Here is a 20,309-nt window from a genome sequence, read left to right as displayed (position 1 = left end):
AACTCATTAAAAAACTCAAGTCCTAAATTTAAAAAAAAATTCATACCTTGTGTTGCAGTCTTGAAAGATTCTAGGGCAAATTTTAAAAATCAATCTGAAATAAAACAGCTACTGAAGATACATGAAGATATTAGATATTATAACCCCATAAAATGTATCTGGGTTAAGTTATATATTCCTCCAAAATGTTTTGGTTTTATGAGATTGCCAGCTCAGAAAGAGCTGTTCATAATATGTCTAAGGAAATATAAAAAATGATAAATAACCTAGCCTATTGGATAGAGGAACAGGAAAGGTTTTGAAATCCCTTGCAGGATTGTATTAGATAATAAAATTACTTTGGATTTTCCTCTTAGCACAAGGACACAGTGCTAGAGCCAGCACCTCATGCTGTACCGTAACACCTCCAGTGAAGTACACCAGAACATTGAAAAGCTGTACCAACCATCTACTTAGTGATCCCGAGGATCGGTCTCTCCTTTTTTTGATATTTTGAAGTAGTCCCCCCAAAATATTAGCTCCTGAGAACACTACGATCCTTTGTCTCCTTTTTGTTATTTTCCTGTTTTGCGGGTAAATGCTCCTTTCATTTAATCATTCAACTCTGTACCAATACATTTTAGCCCCACTAAACAACTTATCATGTACTTGGCTTTAGAAATAAGCCGCTCTGAATCAAAAACCTTCTTCTCGCTCTGCCTAATTTCAACTCAATTTTGTAGTTAGTAATAGCCCACAGTAGATAGAAATGATTTACGGTGTTCAGACATATGGTAGTTATACATGTGACTTTAGCAGTCAGTCAACTCTCAGGAAAAAACCCAATGGTCCCAATCAAAAGGAAAATAAGTTTTCTCTTAACCTACGCCTGGGTCCTTCCAAAGCCCTGTACTTTTCCAGAACCCTGGTTTCACCCTCCCACCCTCTAGGTGCTCCAAAGGTCAATCAATCAAACGTTTCGGATGTACCCTTCTGCTTATCTTTATAAAACCTTGCAAGCTAACAGTTCTGGGGAACACATTGCCAGGCTTACCAGACACTGTGTTCCTTCATTTTAGAAAACATTCTTTTTGCTATTAATACAAGCCTATTTTTACTTTAAAAAGAATTATGGCATTTTCTTACAATACCATGAAGTCTAGGAATTTATATTCTTAAGAGAAAAAATTAAATATCTCATTTATCTATTTAATAAAGTATAGAAAATTCACAAAAAATAGTAAATGTAAAGGTTACAGTACTGAAAAAAATAAGGTTATATTACTGACATTAAGTCATGAAAAGAAAAAAAAATTCATAAATTGCCTTAAGTAAGAGATATATGGCAAAACAATATTCATGTTGACATTATGCCTTTTCAAGGAAACAATAGCAAACAGAATACTTTGTTCTGAAATAGTGTATTATGAAAGACATCTTAATTCCCAAACTTCGCTGATAATTACGACCCAAGCTGCTGTGCTGTGTGTGCTGGCTCGAGACCAGTCACTTGAGCAGGACAGAATCATCTTCAAGGTTGTGATCTTCCAAAAGTCCTTCTTCAAAGATACTCTTGTGCAGCTTCCGTCAAACTCCTGAGGTAGTCACCCAGCACCTAACTATTTGCACCACCCAGGAATTGGTTCTCTGGTAAGATCTCCTAAACAGACACCTCACAGAGCATTATAACTCTACTTTTAATATTATTTTTATGCATAAATTAGAAGCAACAAATTTAGTCCAAGTTGAGTCAATTTTCCAAAATATTTTTGACAAAAAAACGAATCAGAATAATAACCTGCATTAATTTACTCACTTAACAATTATTGTCTAATAAATGTAGATCGCTGTTGTTGGCAAAAAAAGAGCCCTAGACGGACATCAAGAATCTCAACAGACCCATAGCAATAGAAGAAATAGAAAAGGTTATCAAGGGATTACCAACAAAAACATCCCCTGGACCAGATGGCTACACTGGAGAATTCTACCAAGCATTCAGGGAAGAACTAATACCAATCCTACACAAATTTTTCCAGAACATAGAAAAAGATGGCAAACTCCCAAACTCCTTCTATGAAGCTAGTATAACTCTGATACCCAAACTGGGCAAGGATCCCACAAGAATCGAGAACTACAGACCAATATCCCTAATGAACATTGATGCAAAAATCCTTAACAAAATACTAGCCAACAGAATACAAAAGTATATAAAACAAATAATTCACCATGACCAAGTGGGATTCATACCAGGGATGCAGGGATGGTTCAACATACAAAAGACCATTAGTATTATTCGTCACATTGACATGAAAAAGAATCACATGATTATATCAATAGACGCAGAAAAAGCATTCGACAACATCCAACACCAATTCCTGTTTAAGACACTAGCGAAGATAGGAATGGAAGGAAAGTTCCTCAAGACAATACAAGCTATATATGAAAAACCAACAGCCAAAGTGGTAGTCAATGGAGAAAAGACTAACACAATCCCACTGAAAAAGGGAACCAGACAAGGATGTCCCTTGTCTCCACTCCTATTTAATATCGTGCTGGAGGTTTTAGCTAACAGCATAAGGCAAAAGAAGTGACATCAAAGGTATACGTCTGGGGAAGGAAGAGGTGAAACTATCGTTATTTACAGATGATATGATTCTATATATGGAAAATCCCAAAAGTTCCACAAGGGGAGTACTGGAAGCAATAGAAGAGTTTGGCAGAGTGGCAGGATACAAGATCAACAAACAGAAGTCCATCGGACTGTTATACACATCAGATAAGACCACAGAAGAAGAGATAAAAAAGGTGGTACCCTTCACAATAGCCAAACACAAATTGAAATATCTAGGGATACACCTGACTAAAAAAACAAAAGATCTATATAGGGAAAACTATAGAACACTATTACAAGAAACCAAGAGCGACCTCAACAAATGGAAGAATATTCCATGCTCTTGGATTGGGAGACTTAATATAGTTAAGATGTCAGTTCTGCCAAAAGCACTATGTAAGTTTAATGCCATCCCGATACAATTACCATCATCTTTCTTCAAAGAAATGGAAAAACTGATTACCAACTTCATATGGAGAGGGAAGAAACCCAGAATTAGCAGAGAACTCCTCAAGAAGAAGGACACCGTGGGAGGGCTTGCTTTACCTGACTTTGGCACGTACTATACAGCCACAGTTCTCAAAACTGCATGGTATTGGTACAATGACAGATACTCAGACCAATGGAAGAGAACTGAAAACCCAGAAATAAAAGCATCAGCATACACACAGCTGATCTTTGATAAGTGCCCCAAATATATCAAATGGGAAGCCAATGCCCTCTTTAACAAGTGGTGCTGGAAAAAATGGATATCCACATGCAGAAAAATGAAGCAAGACCCTTATCTCACTCCATGCACAAGAATAAACTCAAGGTGGATCACAGACCTTGAAGTTAAACCCCAAACTATTAGGACCATCAATGAGGGAATTGGGACCAACTTGAGAACTTTGGCGCAGGGAATACACAGGCTATCAGAAATAGGGAAGGACACAAACACAGAGGAGGCACAAATCGACAAATGAGATATACTGAAGATAAAACACATGTGTACATCTAAAGAATTCACCAAGAGAGTAATAAGAGATTCCACAGACTGGGGAAACATATTTAGCAATGACACATCAGACAAAGGTCTTATTATTAAAATCTACAATACTCTGATAGCTTCCAAAAAGAAAAAAACCAATAGCCCATTTGAAAGGTGGGCAAAGGACTTGAACAGAAATTTTACAGGGACAGAAATCCGAATGGCCAACAAACATATGAGAAAATGTTCCCGATCTTTAGCCATAAGAGAAATGCAAATTAAAACAACAATGAGGTACCACCTGACACCCTCAAAGGTAGCCCAATTCAAAAAATCAGAAAGCAACAGGTGTTGGAGGGGCTGTGGGGAGACAGGAACTCTCATCCATTGCTGGTGGGCCTGTAAGTATGTATAGCCACTATGGAAATCAATCTGGCGATACCTAAAACAGATGGAAATGGAGTTACCATATGACCCAGCAATTCCCCTACTGGGCATATACCCAGAAGAGGCAAGGAACAAACCAAGACCAGACATCTGCTCCAATGTTCATTGCGGCACAGTTCACAATTGCAAGGAGTTGGAAGCAACCCAAATTTCCATCAACTGACGATTGGATTAAAAAACTGTGGTATATACATACAATGGAGGGAGGAAGGAGCTGGGAGTCAAGGGGCATTTATGAAGGTCTAGACAAAGACATGTACATGCAAACATATATATGAGGATAGGGAAATAGATCTAATTGTCTACATTTATAGGTTTAATATTAAGGTGGCAGAAGGACCTTGGGCCTCTACTCAAGCACTCCCTCAATGCATGAATACTTTCGTTTATTAGATTGGTACTCTATGATGCTCACTCTCCGGACACAACTGCTGAAGCCAAAGTGGGTGAACAAGTAAATGTGGTGAAGAAAGCTGATGGTGCCCGGCTATCAAAAGAGGTAGTGTCTGGGGTCTTAAAGGCTTGAAGATAAACAAGTGGCCATCTAGCTCAGAAGCAAAAAAGCCCACATGGAAGAAGCACACCAGCCAGTGCGATCACGAGGTGCCAAAGGGACCAGGGATAAGGCATCATGCAAAAAAAAAAAAAAAAAGAATATATATATATATATATATACCACATTGAATGAAGGGGAAGTGCAGAGTGGAGACCCAAGGCCCAAGTGTCGGCCAATGGAGATCCCCTCATAGAGGGGTTTAGGAGAGGAGATGGGTCAGTCAGGGTGCAAGGTGGTACCGACAAAGAGCACAGCTTTCCCCCAGATCCTGGATGCTTCCTCCCCCCAACTACCATGATCCGAATTCTACCTTGCAGGGCTGGATAGGGCAGAGGTTGTACACTGGTACATATGAGGGCTGGAGGCACAGGGAATCCAGGGTGGATGATACCTTCAGGACCAAGGGTGTGAGGGGCAATGCTGGGAGAGTGTAGGGTGAGGGGAAAGGGGGAACTGATTACAGGGATCCACATGTGACTTCCTCCCTGGGAGAGGGACAGCAGAGAAGGGGGGGAAGGGAGACTCCTGATAGAGCAAGATATGACAAAATACCGATGTATAAATTACAAAGGGCACATGAGGGAGGGGGGAGCGGGGAGGGGAAAAAAAAAGAGGACCTGATGCAAAGGGCTTAAGTGGAGAGCAAATGCTTTGAGAATGATTGGGGCGGGGAATGTATGGATGTGCTTTATACAATTGATGTATGTATATGTATGGATTGTGATAAGAGTTGTATGAGTCCCTAATAAAATGTAAAAAAAGAAAAGGGGAAAAAAAAAGAAAGAAAATGATTAGGGCAAAAATGTATAGATGTGCTTTATACAATTGATGTATGTATATGTATGGATTGTGATAAGAGTTGTATGAGCCCCTAATAAAACGTTTAAAAAAAAAAGAGCCCTAGTGGTGTCGTGGCTGCTAATTGTGAGGTCGGCAGTTCAAAACCACTAGCTGCTCAGATCGAGAAAGTTGAGGCTGTAAAGAATCAGTCATGGTCTCAGAAACCCACAGGGGCAGGTAGTTCTATCGTGTCCTACAAGGTCCCCATGAGTCAGAATCAACTCGATAGCAGTGAGTTTGGTTTTTGTTTCTTTGTTGGCAAAAGACATACCACCATTTTAGCAAACATTTACCCTGGATGGTTTCCCATGCTGTGAATCTTTTAGGGAACTCATGGCCTGTCTTTCTCCTAAATGGGGACTGGGTTTGAAATGCCGACCTTGTGGTGAGCAACTCAGGCTGACTAGACAGCACCATCAGGGCTCCTTGAGGTCCTAATAGTACGCCTTATTGGGGTTTCTTGGCCACTGAACTCTGACCTGATGAAACAGTTTGCTATTTGAACCATTAGAACGCTTGCATCATTATTTTCATAAGACTCATTGATTTAAAATATATATATAGATTAAAACTCATATAATTTTAAATTCTTGTATTTTTTTCTTTGGTATTCCTGTCACAAAACATCTACAATATGTATTACAGACTCAGTAGGGTTATCAACTTTAAATATTTGAATGCTAAAATCAAGGTAAAATACATACACTTATGCGTTATGAAAACTGCTCAAATTAATCACAAAATTAACAGAAATGTGGATGAAGGGAGACAACGGATGGTGTAAGAAAGGAAATAACAATAATAATATATAATTAATCAAGGATTCACTAGGGTGGGAGGAAAGGGGGGGAAGGGAAAAAATGAGGAGCTGATGATACCAAAGGCTCAAGTAGAAAGAAAATATTTTGGAAATGTTGATGGCAACATATGTACAAGTGTGCCTAATATAACTGAATGATAGAATGCCAAAAGATTTGTAAGAGCCCACCTATAAAATGATTAATTAAAAATAAACATGATAGTGGGACAAGAGGAAAGCAAAAGGAAATAGAGGAAATAACTAGGAGGCAAAGGACATTTATAGAGGTCTAAATACAGATTTGTACATATGTAAATATATTCATATATAACGATAGGGAAATAGATCTGTGTACATATATTTATATCTTAAATATTAAGGTAGCAGATGGACATTGGCCCTCTATTCAATACTCCCTCAACACATGAACACTTTGTTCTATTAACCTGGCATTCTATGATGCTCACCTTCCCGACACAATCACTGAAGAGAAATGGGTGCATAAGCAAATGTGGTGAAGAAAGCTGATGGTGCCCAGTTATCAAAAGATATAGCATCTGGGGTCTTAAAGGCTTGAAGATAAACAAGCGGCCATCTAGCAGAGAAACAAGTCCACATGGAAGACGCACACCAGTCTGTGTGATCATGAGGTGTCAATGGGATCAAGTATAAGACATCAAAGACTAAAACAAAAAATTATATAGATGTGAATGAGGGGGAGGGCAGAGTGGAGACCTAAACTCATCTGCAAACCATTAGACATCTCCTTACAGAAAGGTCACAAGGAAGAGACCAGCCAGTCAGGATGCAGTACAGCACCAATAAAACATTCAGCTTTCCTCTAGTTCTTTAATGCTTCCTCTCCACAATTCTACTGTACAATTCTGCCTAGACCAGAGCATATACACTGGTAGTTCTTATCTAATCCAGGACAGATAAACCCCTTAGGGCCAATAAAGAGAAAAGCAATACCAGAAGGGGAAGGGGAAGGTGGGGGAGAAAAAGGGAAATGATTACAATGTTCCACACCCACTCCCAGGGGGACGGACAACAGAAAAATGGGTGAAGGAAGACAGCGGTAGGTATAAGACATGAAAAATATTATAAATTTTCAAGAGTTCATGAGGGAGGGAGTGTGGTGGAGGGGGAAAATGAGTTGATACCAAGGGCTCAAATAGAAAATGTTTTGAGAATGATGATGGCAATGTGTACAAATGTGCTCGACATGATGGATGTATTGTGATAAGAGCTGTATAAGTTCCCAATAAAATGATTTAATTTTTTTAAAAAGATAAATATAATTCTCAAAAATAAAAAGACTGTAGTCTACATCAGACTTATCTTTGTGCCCACATAGTACCTGCTGCATTTAAAAATCTCAGACGGGTTTCCTTTATTAAAATCTACATAACATTTGTAAGATAAATGAACAAGCAAATATATTGAGCAACAAACTGCATCTTAGATATCACTCTAAGGCTGTTTTTATAATTCATATTGTTTATTTTGATGTTGACTAAAAATAATAATAATTACAAAATATTCGCCTTTCATCTGTTTGGTTTTTAATCGCATACGTTTCCCCGTCAAATGAGAAACAGTGAGTACGTTCTACTTCGATTAAAAAACTTTTTTAAAGAGTTCATGAAGTTAAAGTGCTTTCCATAAAAGCCTCTTCCCACCCTGTCCATGACGAAGCAGCCACAGCATGTCACGGCAGACCTACGTATTTGTAATCTTCAAGAAATCGCAACCAGGATAATCAAGATTAAACAATGACTCTTTCACTTCCATTATTTCTGCAGACTTTAATGTAGTTTCCTCACCCCACCCCCCGAAAAAAAAAAAAAGCTTCAGGAACGCAAGCGCAAAACCTGACGTCCACTGCCATCCGAAAAAACCTTATTCAAAGGCTGACGACTGGGAAAATCGCCTACAAGTGCCATCTCTCCCGCGCGAGCGACAGATGATGAAGAGACCGCTTCTGAAGCTGAGGAGAGTGGTAAAGACATCTTCCTCTCCCTTCGTCCATCACCAGCCACGTCTCTAGCGTCATCCTCTTTTGTCAGTCCGGGAGATAAAGTAACAGAATCTTTCCAAGACAGAGATCAGCCCCCGTAACCAAGGATCGATGTTAATCAGGCATCAGAGCAACCCCCACCCACCCCCAACCCCCCAAGGCGCCACCTGGACGAATGAGCCAAAGCTTGACACCCCTACCAACACAACTTCTCGCCCTCTCTGGCCAGCGCTTAGACGGAGGCCGGGAAAATGTTTCCTCTGAAGTGAGAAGGCACCGACCTCCTTTCTCAGACCCCTCATCCCCCTCACTGCTCCCCCAGGACCTCTCTCAAACGACAAGCTGTTCTATAACCTTTCAGCCCCCCAGACACACAGTTCCCGCCACACACAAGATGGCAGCCAGACACCTACCGGAGGGAACAGCTGCGCCACCACTCCCGCTCGGCCGGCCTCTCGACTGCGGCCACTCTCATTGGCCGAGCCAGAGACCGCGAGACAAACCGTGAACACGGGTGTCCAATCGCGAGGGGTCGCCCTCGGGCCCCTGCGGCAATATTGGCGCTGCGCTTGCGCAGCCACCGAGGCGTGTGTCCAATGGAGCGTGCAACCAATAAGCAAGCGCTGGGACAGGTGGCCGGGGGCTGTAGCGGCCGGCTCCGCCCATTGAGACCGCGCTGGGTCGCTCTTGTTTGAAATTTCGCTCTTCCTCCCTCAGCGGAGCGACTTCCCGTCCCGGCTGCAGCCAGGGCGGTGGGCTCTGTGGCGTGCGGTGGAGAAGAGAAGCCGGCCTGGAAACGGAGCGCTCTCGGGACTGCCGTGGCGGACAGCGTGGGAAGCGCGGTGGAACCGTGGTCGGGGCAGCGCGGCCCAGGCAGACAGGTGCACTGGCCACCCTGCGGCCGTGGCGGCGGGGTCTGGATCCGGCCCTTGAGCCCTCGCATCTTTCCGCACCATGCGGCTCCGAGCTGGGGAAGGGACCGCATGGGTGCTCTGAAGGCGCAGCCCCTTTCCAGTCGGCCTCCCTCCCGGTGCGCCCCGAACGGAGAGGTGATTCCTAAGGAGCTGGGGCCGTGAGGCTGGAAAGCAGAGCTGCGAGAAGTGGTTTGGCGTCTGCAGCCCAGAAGCAGAACGTGAAGGTTTAGCCACTAACCCATTTCACAGGTAAGCCCCGAGTAAGTGAGATCACAGAGGGAGGGATGGAGGGAGGGAGGGATCAGATCCGCTAGACCTGTGACTTCTAAGCAACGACTACTCAAGGACACTGTAAGTAATTACAGGAAGTGGAGGACCTGCACCAACAGTGCATTGTGTGGAGTAAGTATTCAAAAACAGTTTCTTGAAACCAGCCTGTTTGGTTTGTATTCACTCTGCCGCTTACTTGTGGCATTCTTTAACTTCCTCTTTAGAAAAAACTACCTTATCGTTCTGCAAATGAAATAACGCTAAATATTTAGAATCGGGCCGGCAACATGGCTTATACTCAGTTTCATTAATCGTTTAAAAACACAAGGAACCTAAGAAAAATGAATATGGCTTCTTTAGAGCCTAAAAAGAACCGTAACCTGAAGGAAACTTAAATTACTTTCCTTGTATGAGCGCCTAATAAAACGATTAAAAAAAGATATAGGCACAAATGTGCTTGATACAATTGATTTATAGATTGCTGAAAGAACCCCCAATAAAATGATTTATTTTTAAAAAATTACTTTCCAAATGAAAACCAATGGGAGAGGGAAAACTGAACAAAATTTAAAATCAATTTCAGTTATAAATACCTGACGACCTCTCTGGATGGTGTTATGAATGACTTACATTTTCATAATTTTTGATAAGTTTGCAAATATGTTTAAGTTTTATCTTTGCAAATTGCACTACCATTTGTTGAAAGATAACAGCAACCTTGGTAAGAGCTTTCTTTTGAATACCCGCTTCTGTAGGTGGAAGTATAAATTAGTAGAACTTTTCTTTGAGAAGGCAGATGGGCTTGGACAGCTAACCCCAGGTCAGTAGCTAGAAACTACCCACTTCTCCCCTGGAGGACGCTGTGGAGTAGAATTTACCAACGATTCAAACCCCTCGTGACCGTTTTAAGTATTAAAAATATACACCGAGAGCCCCTAATAAATTGTTTAAAAAAAAAGACCATCGGAAAACACAAATATTTCGCAATATATAATTACATATTGTTTTGTGATTAATTATGCTTAAATTATGTTTGATCATATTCAATGTGTAACAATGAAAATACATCTTGCATTTCAGATATGTACATTATGATTCACAGCACTAGTAAAATTACAGTTATGAAGTAGCAACAAATGGTTAGGGGTCACCACAACATGAGGAACTGTATTAGAGGGTCACGGCATTAAGAAGGTTGAGAACCACTGATGGCAACAGATAGACAAATGTACTTGACACGAGTGTATGTATGGACTGTGATAAGAATTGGATGAGCCCCCAATAAAATGATTTTTAAAAGAAAAAAAAGGATTTATTACTTCCTACAGTTAATAAGAACAATAAAAGTGTACAAAACTAGATTGTTATAAGAAAGTTTTCATGAAAAATATGGAATAGTATCTTACAAAAAACAATAAAATTGTTACTTAAAATCTTTCCATATTGCTTTTTGATCAGCGTCCTCACTTGGAGTATTCACTTTTATCTGAACATCATTAGCTGTGTGGTATATCCTTAATCATCTTTGCACTGTAGTTGTAGGTTCCCATCCCTGTAGAGGTAGTACAATTAAGCAATAATTATTGTCTGGTATATTAAAAACAGGTGACTTCTGTGAACAGATTGTGATCCTCTTTCCACTTCCGCTGAACTGACAGCAGTTGTTCTGACAAGGTTTTTAGCACCTTGAACACTTTCAGAAAGGGCATAATTGACTCATAATATCCTGTGGAAAGGTGGGGTGTAACAAAGCTGAAACAAACGAATGTGTGTGTCACCCCTTTGGTGTTTGCCCTTTTTCTCTTTATATGTTATATGTGTTTACTGAAGCAACAAATGCAAGAGAACAAAAATGTAGTGTTTCATCAAAAGTATCAGTTTTATGAAATGAATAAATATCACAAGCAGTGTTCTGTCTAGTGTTATACCTGTGGACAGAACGAACAGGTTCCGTTGCTCAGGTTAATGTTAAAAAAGAATAAGGGATGTTAATTTGTGATTTCCACATTGGGCAGCTAGGCAGCTACCCACCTTACAGAGAACCTTGATTACAAGCACCATGTTAACAGCCAGTTCACCAAACTCAACAGAAAATTAGGTGTCCTCTGGTCTGCTGAACCAGTGTGAACGGACTGAATCCCATCACTGTTTGATTTGGCATGTGCTGTCCTGCAAAGAGTTACAGTCTTGGAAACCCATGGGAGCAGATCTACTCTGTCCTGTATGGTCTCTGTGAGTCGGAATAATGGCAATGAGTTTGGTTTTTTAATTTTTTTTATCCCATCCTTACAGTAAGGGTTATGTTTGAGCTCGTTGTTGTAGCCACTCTGTCCATCCATCTCAGTGATGTCCCCCACCTTTTTTGAACCTTTTATTTAAATTTTTAAAAAATATTTATTAATTTGTTCATTGGGAGTTGATATATGTATCGTTTCATAGTTCAGTCAGATCAGGCAGTGTTGTACAATTGCTACGAAAATCAGTTTCCAAACATTCTTTTTCTTTCTGGACTTCGTGACATCATTTCCTTTTTACCACCCCCACCACTGTACCACCACCACCAACCCCACTCCCAAACCCTTATTCTTCTTCCTGTCCCTATAGGTTCAAGGTGGACCCCTCTTTTTTGGCTGACCCTTTTCCAAGTATATCATTCTCCTAATTCGTGTTCAAAGTAAGCGCAATAAAACCTCATCTTCCTTGCATTAGGGAGGATTCTGGTTGTACTCCCAGGCTGATGGATTCCTTCTAGCAGTCCAGTGTCCATCAGCACTACAATTCAGATGCCCTAAGCAAACCTTCATCCATGAACACTGTGGATGTTTTAAGGTTATAATCTCATAATAGGTATAAATAGTTTCCTGTATTTTTTCTGCTTTGAAAGAGTTTGTGTATGATTAAAAATATCTGTTCCCTGAAAGTGTTGTAGAACTCTATAAAGCTTTATGAACCTGACATACTGGGAGGGAAGGGTAGGGCAATGTGTAGCATCCACACTGCTAAGATTGTTAATATTTTAAGTTCATTTTATACTTACTAATACATTGGCATTTTTATTTCTTTAACATAATTGCTAGTTTGTTTTCATGGAATTTGTTATTTTTTTAATTGTGATGACAGATGTAGCCCTTTTTTAAAGTTTATATTTCAATGCATTAATTCTGTTAACAATGTGTACCACCAAGACAACATTGTGAATTTCCAAAACATTCTTGGTACCCAAAGGAGAAACACTTAAACCATTAAACAATAACTCATCAACCTCTAATCTGCTCTATGAATTTGCTTATTATAGATACCTTGTATAAGTAGAATCAAACAATATTTTATACCTGACTAATTTTACTTAGTATAATGTTTTCACAATCAGATTGAATTATACTGCACTGTAGGGACACACCACATTTTGCTTATCCATTGATCTACTGATGGACATTTGGGTTGTTTCCACTGCTAGTTATTGTGACTAATGCAGTTAATGTTAACATTGTTTTCTAATGTATTTTGCTTGGTGACCTTGATTAGCATACTATAATTTTGGAATTAGCTGTTGGTGTTGTGCACAATCATTTTATAAATTTCTTGTTTGCTCCCCTAATAAAGTACATTTTATTGGGTGCCAAGTGCTATACATTTGCTAGGCTGAAGATGCTAATTTTTGTTTCATTCAAATATTTTACATCCTGAGTTTTTTGTCAACTTTGTCAGTTTCTGAGGCTTGGTTACTCGCCCATCCCAAGAGAAAACTTGGGATTTGTGCATTTTACTGGAAGTTTTTTCAGTTTTGCTTACAAACCAGAGTGGTATAGTTTATACAGAGACATTTGTAATTATTAGACCTTCGTGGTAAACTATTCTGTCAATATACAGTATTTGTCTTGTTCATTTTGGAATTAGGTTCTATTTTGTTTGAATGCTGCTGCATCAACTTTCTTATCCTCGCTAATGTGGTGCATTTGTTTTCACACCCCTTCATTTTCAGCCTTGCTGGGACATTTGTTGTGATATAGGTGCTCCTTGTGGGGAAAAAGAATCATGTCCTAGGTTTTGTTTCTAATTCCTCCTTAGACTCTTTCCTTTAAGAGAAAGAAGCAAGGGGAACAACATTCACCTCTGTTGTGATTGTTGACCTATGCATTTGTAAGCGCCATCTGTTATTTCCGGTGATTCTCTTTGTACCTTCCTTATCCATTTTTTAATCAGAGTTAGCCCCATTCTCTTGGTTCTTCCACTTTGCACCATTACTATTGAGAGCAGTGAGTAAATGTTAGAATTCTGAGTTCAGACTTTTTTTTACCCCCTTAACATTATGTAGCATTTCTGATGAGAAGTCTGGTACATTCTTTGTAAATAATCTAGATTTTCTCTGTGGAAGGTTATAAATCATTTGTCTTGGCATATGTGTGCAAAACTTTACCTTGCTTGGCACTGGGTGGGCACTTTGAATCTTAGGGCTTAATATGTTTCCAGTTCTAGGAAATTCTTGAACCTGATTCTGTTTTCTCCATGATTATGTTAAGTATGTGTTCTGTGCTTCAGGTAACTCCTTGGCTCAATCTTTCATCTTGCTAATTGAGTCTTCAGTCAAGTCCATTCTATTCAGAATTCTGTTATTCTATTAAATTTATTTTAGAAAATTTAAATATAAAATATTTAATTAGTTTTTGTTCTTTTTTTAATGTGTGACGTTTCCTTCATTTTTATTGTTTTCTTTTTTGAGCTGAGATATGTGAAACCGCTTATACTCTAAAGATATCTGGCTTAATTATTTAGTGGTAGTATGACAATACCACAAGTGGATGCCTTAAGGAACTGCTTTATCCTCTCCCAGTTTAGGAGGCTTACAGTCTGAATTCACAGCACCAGCTCTCATGGAAGACTTTCCCTTCCTGTCTGCCTGAGAAAAGTTGATGTGTCCATTCCACAGCTATGAGCCTGACGTTATTTGGAGAGCTCCCTGACTGGCCTCAGGCTTCCCCTGGGTCTGGGATGGTCTCAGTACAGAGAACCCTCAGTTCAAAGATGAGCTCGGCTCCCAGCTCTTTGTTCCCGATAATAGGTTCTCTCCTTTTAGCGCTTATAAAATAAAAGATATACAAGCCAGACCTCCTGGAAACACCCCCCCCCCACCCCTTTATATCAAACTAATCAAGGCTGGGACCTGAGGGAGTTTATTGCACCCCACCTTATTCCCCTTACAACTCTTCCCCTCATAGGGCTGGGGAAGGGGCGGGATTACCTCCATGCCTAACTGCCACACTCTTTCAGAATGGCCCAGCCTAGTTGACAGGGTTTGTGGGGGAGGCACAGTTCAATGTTTGGTGAGCTTGTTAAGTTGCTCTCCTTGTGTAGTCTTCCTGCGATCTTTGGTACGCAGTTGTGCACTTATCGTCTCTGAGAGGATAGGTCTCCTTGTCCTTAGGTTATGTGATGATTGTGATGGACAATAGCAGCCTGCCTCTGCAGTTTCCCCCACCTGTTTCCTTCCCCAGAGAAGCCTAACAGACTGGGCCCACAGAGTTCCCAGTTTGTTGATTATAACTTCTGACATTTAGATGGGTTTGTGAGGGGAGTGGGAAAATAGATCACCATATGCCTGGCTTAACTAGAAACTGAAAAGTGATGATAAATTTTGACCTATTCTACTTCTAGCTGTATAACCTAAGGAAATACTGAGATATGCATAAAACATACCTATCCTTGCTGTAATGCTAAAAAGTTAGAAACAATACAAATGTCCAATGTAGAGGATTTTTATACTAGTAACAATTTGTTAAACCATTAAAGTATGTAACTTTTTTACTATTGACCATATTGTGTAAAAATTCTGTGTGCTATTAATGACAAGGGGAAAGTGCAAGATATTTTATTCAATGAGACGTAATAAAATATTGTACACTTGAAATCCAAATTTTAGGTTAAAACTAAATACCGAAAGAAAAATGATAAATTATAAATTCAATGCTTTCTATGTACAAGGCACTATTTTAAGTGCTCATAACAACCTTATGACGTAGCGAATATTATTTATATTTTAAAGGTTTTTAAAAGTATTTGTTAATTGGAGTATCCTAATTATTAATTTAAAATGTAAGGTCAATGCTAAATAACAAATATTTAATATTGGTGATAGGATTATTGGATGAGTTTTTTAAAATAATTTACCAAGTTTTGATATTTTACACATCTTCCCCAGATAATTATTCTCTTAAAAAAATTTTTTTTTCAATTATTCTCTTTTAAAATAAATCATGTTTTTAAAAGATAGATACGATGTCTTTTATTCTTACTTATTTTACTCTTTATAAATATGTACTATCCTTTGTTGTCTTCCTTGCAGAATATTTTACATATTTATGGAGCAAAAGATGGAGTTATTTTTCTTTTATAAAAGATAATATTGATCTGATGCAGCTCTAAATATTCACTTGCTGAAGATGCATGAACTTGGCATTGGACTATTGATCATTTCTGCAACTTTCTGCAACTACACTTTCTATTTGAGAACTCAAGTTTCAAAAAGTGTTCTGCTATAGCATTGTGTAATGATGCATTTTGTCCAAGAACTGCAAATTTTATAGAGACCACCTTTGAAGCCCAGTTATATTCTTCAATCAAAGTGATTCATGTCAGTCATCCTTGGATTAAGTTAATTTTGAAGTTTTATAAAGGACGCCAAAAGATGGGAGAAAAAAATGGTAGGTTGAAAAATACATTGTTAAACTTTATATATAAAAGTCTGTAGATACTTTGATGTGACCAAATTAATGGAATTTTCTAAGTTTGTCATTGTGTTAATCTGGGATGACTAGAGAAACAAATCCAGGGAGACTCGGGTGATAAAGAAAGAGCTGTATGTCAAAGAGTAATTTAATTGTATATTAAGAAAGCATGCCAGCCCAGTCCAGATCAAGTCCGTAAGTCCGATAGTAGCCCATGTGTTCAATACTAGTGTATAAATTCCTCTTCAAATTCATGCAGCACATGCAGTGACGCTGAATGCAGGAAGATATCACAGGCCAGTAGGTGGAGAGTCCTTTGGCTCCATTGCTCGTGGAAGCATCTCAGCATTGGCCTGGCTTCTCCCACTCTAGGACTTTGGCTCCATCAGTGTAGCTCCATATGCCTTCTCAGCAGGAAAACAAAGCAGAGAATGTGGGCCTGGCCTCCAGTGAGCTATTTATCTCTATAGCGCTTCCAATGAGGGCATCAAGCTATGACCTGAAAGACAGACTAAACCCCACCCCTTCACTTATAATAGTCTCAGCTTGACCCGAGATTACATAATTAACCATATTCATCAACAATTACTTTTCTAAATTAGAATTAAAGGTTTAGTCTCCGTAATTACCAGTTTTTACTATCTTTGTAATGAGGTTTTTGTTAGGAACCCTAAGTAAGTACTTTAATATACTGCTTTTAAAAGTAGGCTTCACCCAAAAATAAAAATTATGCTTCAATTTTCATTTTCTTGTATTGGCACATAGTGCACATATAGTACAATTCAATCATAACAATAAGAATTCTACAATCATTACCCAACCAATTTTAGAACATTTTCCTTATGTATAATGGTTAAATCACTTTTAAAATGAATTGTGGATTCAGTCAGGTCGAGTGCTCCCTTCCCACCCACACTTTTTGCTCCCCCAACCTTCTCACCCTGCCTATCTCCCCCACCCCTACCTCCTAATTATTATCTGTATGCATCTGCTTCTGTGCTTCACAAACTGGAAAACCCAAAAGAAACAATAAAAAACAAAGTAAAATGATAAGCATAAAATAATCATACAAAAATAAAAATGCAAATAATGAGTAAGACAGAAAGATCACTATCAGTATTTAAAAGGCCAGGGAAGAAGTTTTGTCATAGAACAAGCAAGAAATACACATACAACAATTTCAGATTGAGTCAAGAGAGAGATCAGCTGACCAAGTGTTCAATCCAGTATAATTGCAGTTACAGTGATTGGATCTGATAGTAAAGTTGTTTGAGACCCTTGCCTGTGGCTAGCGGGAACCTGCCAGCAGCTTAATGTGACTAGATCCTCTGCAGATGCGTTTTGGCTCTGATACTTTCCCTTTTGGAATATTTGAATTTTGTTATTGTCGTTTTTGGATCACAAACTGATGTGCTTCTTCTTTGTGGACATAGTTGACTCCTCGCTTAGATTTTTTTTTTTAATTTTGTTTAAATACAAGCTTTAAGACCCCAGACACTACTTCGATTGATAGCCAGGCATCATCTGCTTTCTTCTCCACACTTTGCTGTTCCGCCTTATGATGAAGATGAATATTGAACAGGGCCGTGTTATCAGAACTAACTGTTCTTGGATTGGGGCTGAGTTAAGTGGTGGCCCAGAGTCCATCTGCTTGTCCCTGGGATATGCACGACTCGGGTTTATGTTGGCTGTCACATCATGACAAAATCAAATCCCTTTAGGACCAATTACCCCAACGACAGCAACAAACCAACCAGCAGAAAACAAACAAGCAAGCAAAGGCAAGAGAACAAAATCCCGTAGAAACAGAAAAGTAAAACAACCCCCTGAGGTACCACATGGTTGCACTGATAACGTTAGCAGATTTTCCAGTGACGCAGCGCTCTGGACACCGTCGGTATGGAGAATCCATGCAAGTGCACTTCCACCATGAGCCACAGCCATGCGTGTTGCTTTACACAGTCCACCCTCCCACTTGATCCAGCTCTCTTACCCTAAGCACGGGGATTGGTGCCAGGAGGAAACTTCGTGGATGGAGTCTTCCAAAACAAAACCTGTCATGTCACTGTGACAGGGTCATCAAGGCACTAAGTATATGGTGATTCTGGGGCCCTTTCCATTGGACACCTACCAAGCCAAGGGTTCCCACCAAGCTCCAATGATCGGGTCGGCCACTGCTTCCCTCACCCAAGTGCCCCGTCCGCAGTCCATCGATGCAGGCACCCCTGAGGCAGGGCTCAGTTCATTCTGCCGGGCCTCTAGGTTAAGTCCTGGTGGATGCCCTGCAAGGTCAGCGCCCACAGTCATCATGGTAGCTCACTGAGGGCTGGGTAGAAGCATATTCACAGTATCCACCCAGGAACATAAAATCTGGTCCATTATCCCCCTAGGTTCCCTGCAGTCATTGTTTAGCATCCCTTCTCACAACCGAACTATCAGTGTCTCCTCCAAAATGTAGATGCTCCTTGCCCCTCATCTTGGCTTGATTTTCCATCAAGGCTCTTCCATGATGGGGTTGGGGGCATTGATATGTCCCAGCCTTGTCTCGTTGTTGTATGCTGTTAAGTGGATGGTCTGCTCCCATTTTTCCCCTCTTGAAGGAGTGACCCCAGACAATGTGAGGTCTCCTCTTTCAAGATGGCTCTCGTGAAGTGTATAAAAGGGAAGTTCATGAAAGGGAGGTTCGTGGCCAGTAGATAGCCGTCTCTCCTTTTGTTTAGTAATTGGTCACTAAGGTGTGTTTCACTGGTATTTCTCATTATAGTAGTGGGTTCATACAACACTTGTCCTTTAGTGATTGAGTTACGTCACTCAGCTAATTGTTTCCAGGTCCTTCCATGTCATGCGGTGTTTCATGCTTCATCGCTGTTTTTCAGAGGTGCATCGTATTCCACTGGGTGTGTACCATAGATTTTTTTTTATCCATTCTTCAACTGTTAGGCATTTGGCTGCTTCCAGTTACCTGCTATTGTGAACTCTGTTATGAACATTGGAGAGCATACATCCAACTCGTGTTGTTGACATACCCCATCATTGCAGGGTATTGTTTCATTTTTGTTTTTACTGTTAGCACTTTTTAATTTTCTGCCCCAGGTTCGTCTACATATTTCTTGCATAAGTTCTGGACTCAGCTACTTCTTGAGTGACTCTTCACAGCTGAAAGAGTAAGAAAACACGGGTGCGCCTTGCTTTTGGAAAGTTTGCTTTTTGCTGCTTCCCTTTTACGGAAGACCTGCATTCGTGCCTGTTTTAGTTACACGTCGCTGCTATAGCAGAAGTATCACAGACAGATGCCTTTGGCTGACACTTGTATTCTTCACAGTTTGACGAGGCTAGAAGACTATAATTTCGTGGGTCCTGCTCTAGGAAGTCTTTCAGGAAAAATCCTTTTAACATCTATGTTAAAAATCCTTTTAACATCTATGGATGAGATGTTCCTTGGAAATGATTTATTTTGTGTTTACTAAACCATGTGTCTCTGCTGGCAACCGTTTATTTTGTTATTGTTGTTGCTGGCAATTATTTATATCCATATTAGCTAAACGTAATGGCTGATGCTGACATTTCCAACCCTAATCCATCATCACCTGGGTTATCCTAACCCCTTCCCCTTGCTTATCTATGTACTTCCACTCCCAACATTGAGACACCTGACTTCCACAGCCCAGCAGCCTTCGAGGTTAACTTTCTAACTCCTGTGTACAGAAGATACAGCAGTATCAGAATCCTTAATTGATACTCCCTCAGGAAACAACTTTATCAACTAGAGTATGGAGTTTATGTGCAATTCCTATGTCTTTGATCCTGCATGCTTTGCTCAGTTACAGAATACAGGTCAGAGCCTCTTTCCCTTCCCCACTTTAATTAAGCTATTTCCTACGTTTATAATACACTTAAATTCACATCACAGTCTGCATACCTTCCTGTGATTTCCCCCAACCTTTCTAAGTGATTGGGGTGTAGGGGGTTGGGTCATACATTATTTTACTTATTTACATTACTTTATTGTACATACAAGTTTTTTCTGTGCTGTAACGTCCTGTGGGTTTAGACAAAGGTTAGTGTCATTATCCACCATTGCAGTATCACACAAATTAATTTCAGTATCCTGTCATCGCTAAAGTATGGCTTACACAGATTATAATACTGATTGCACTCAACCGTGATCTAAACCAGTGTTT

The 20,309-nt window shown here is 39.9% G+C and overlaps 2 protein-coding genes across 4 annotated transcripts in view; one reads left to right on the top strand and one right to left on the bottom strand.

Moving 5' to 3' along the window:
* The window catches only part of CAB39L (calcium binding protein 39 like), a 162,357-nt gene extending 153,677 nt beyond the window's left edge, over positions 1–8,680 (bottom strand). For both annotated transcript variants that reach the window (XM_075532560.1, XM_075532559.1), the window contains exon 1: positions 8,636–8,680. The gene's annotated coding sequence lies outside the window, so the exon portion shown is untranslated. The remainder of the gene's footprint in view (positions 1–8,635) is intronic.
* A 126-nt stretch (positions 8,681–8,806) lies between these two features.
* Positions 8,807–20,309, top strand: part of SETDB2 (SET domain bifurcated histone lysine methyltransferase 2) — a 45,822-nt gene continuing 34,319 nt past the window's right edge. Inside the window, exons 1-2 of one of the 2 annotated variants that reach the window (XM_075532649.1) lie at positions 8,807–9,385; positions 15,747–16,104. In XM_075532649.1, coding sequence (XP_075388764.1) covers positions 16,089–16,104 — 16 coding nt within the window. In that variant the 5' untranslated portion in view covers positions 8,807–9,385; positions 15,747–16,088. The remainder of the gene's footprint in view (positions 9,386–15,746; positions 16,105–20,309) is intronic. The other variant, XM_075532650.1, reaches the window with a different exon arrangement.

Source organism: Tenrec ecaudatus, chromosome 15, assembly GCF_050624435.1.
Source record: "Tenrec ecaudatus isolate mTenEca1 chromosome 15, mTenEca1.hap1, whole genome shotgun sequence".
Classification (NCBI taxonomy): Eukaryota; Metazoa; Chordata; class Mammalia; order Afrosoricida; family Tenrecidae; genus Tenrec; species Tenrec ecaudatus.
The sequence above is the reverse complement of the archived record's forward strand: the minus strand, read 5'-3'. Positions and strand labels throughout refer to the sequence as shown.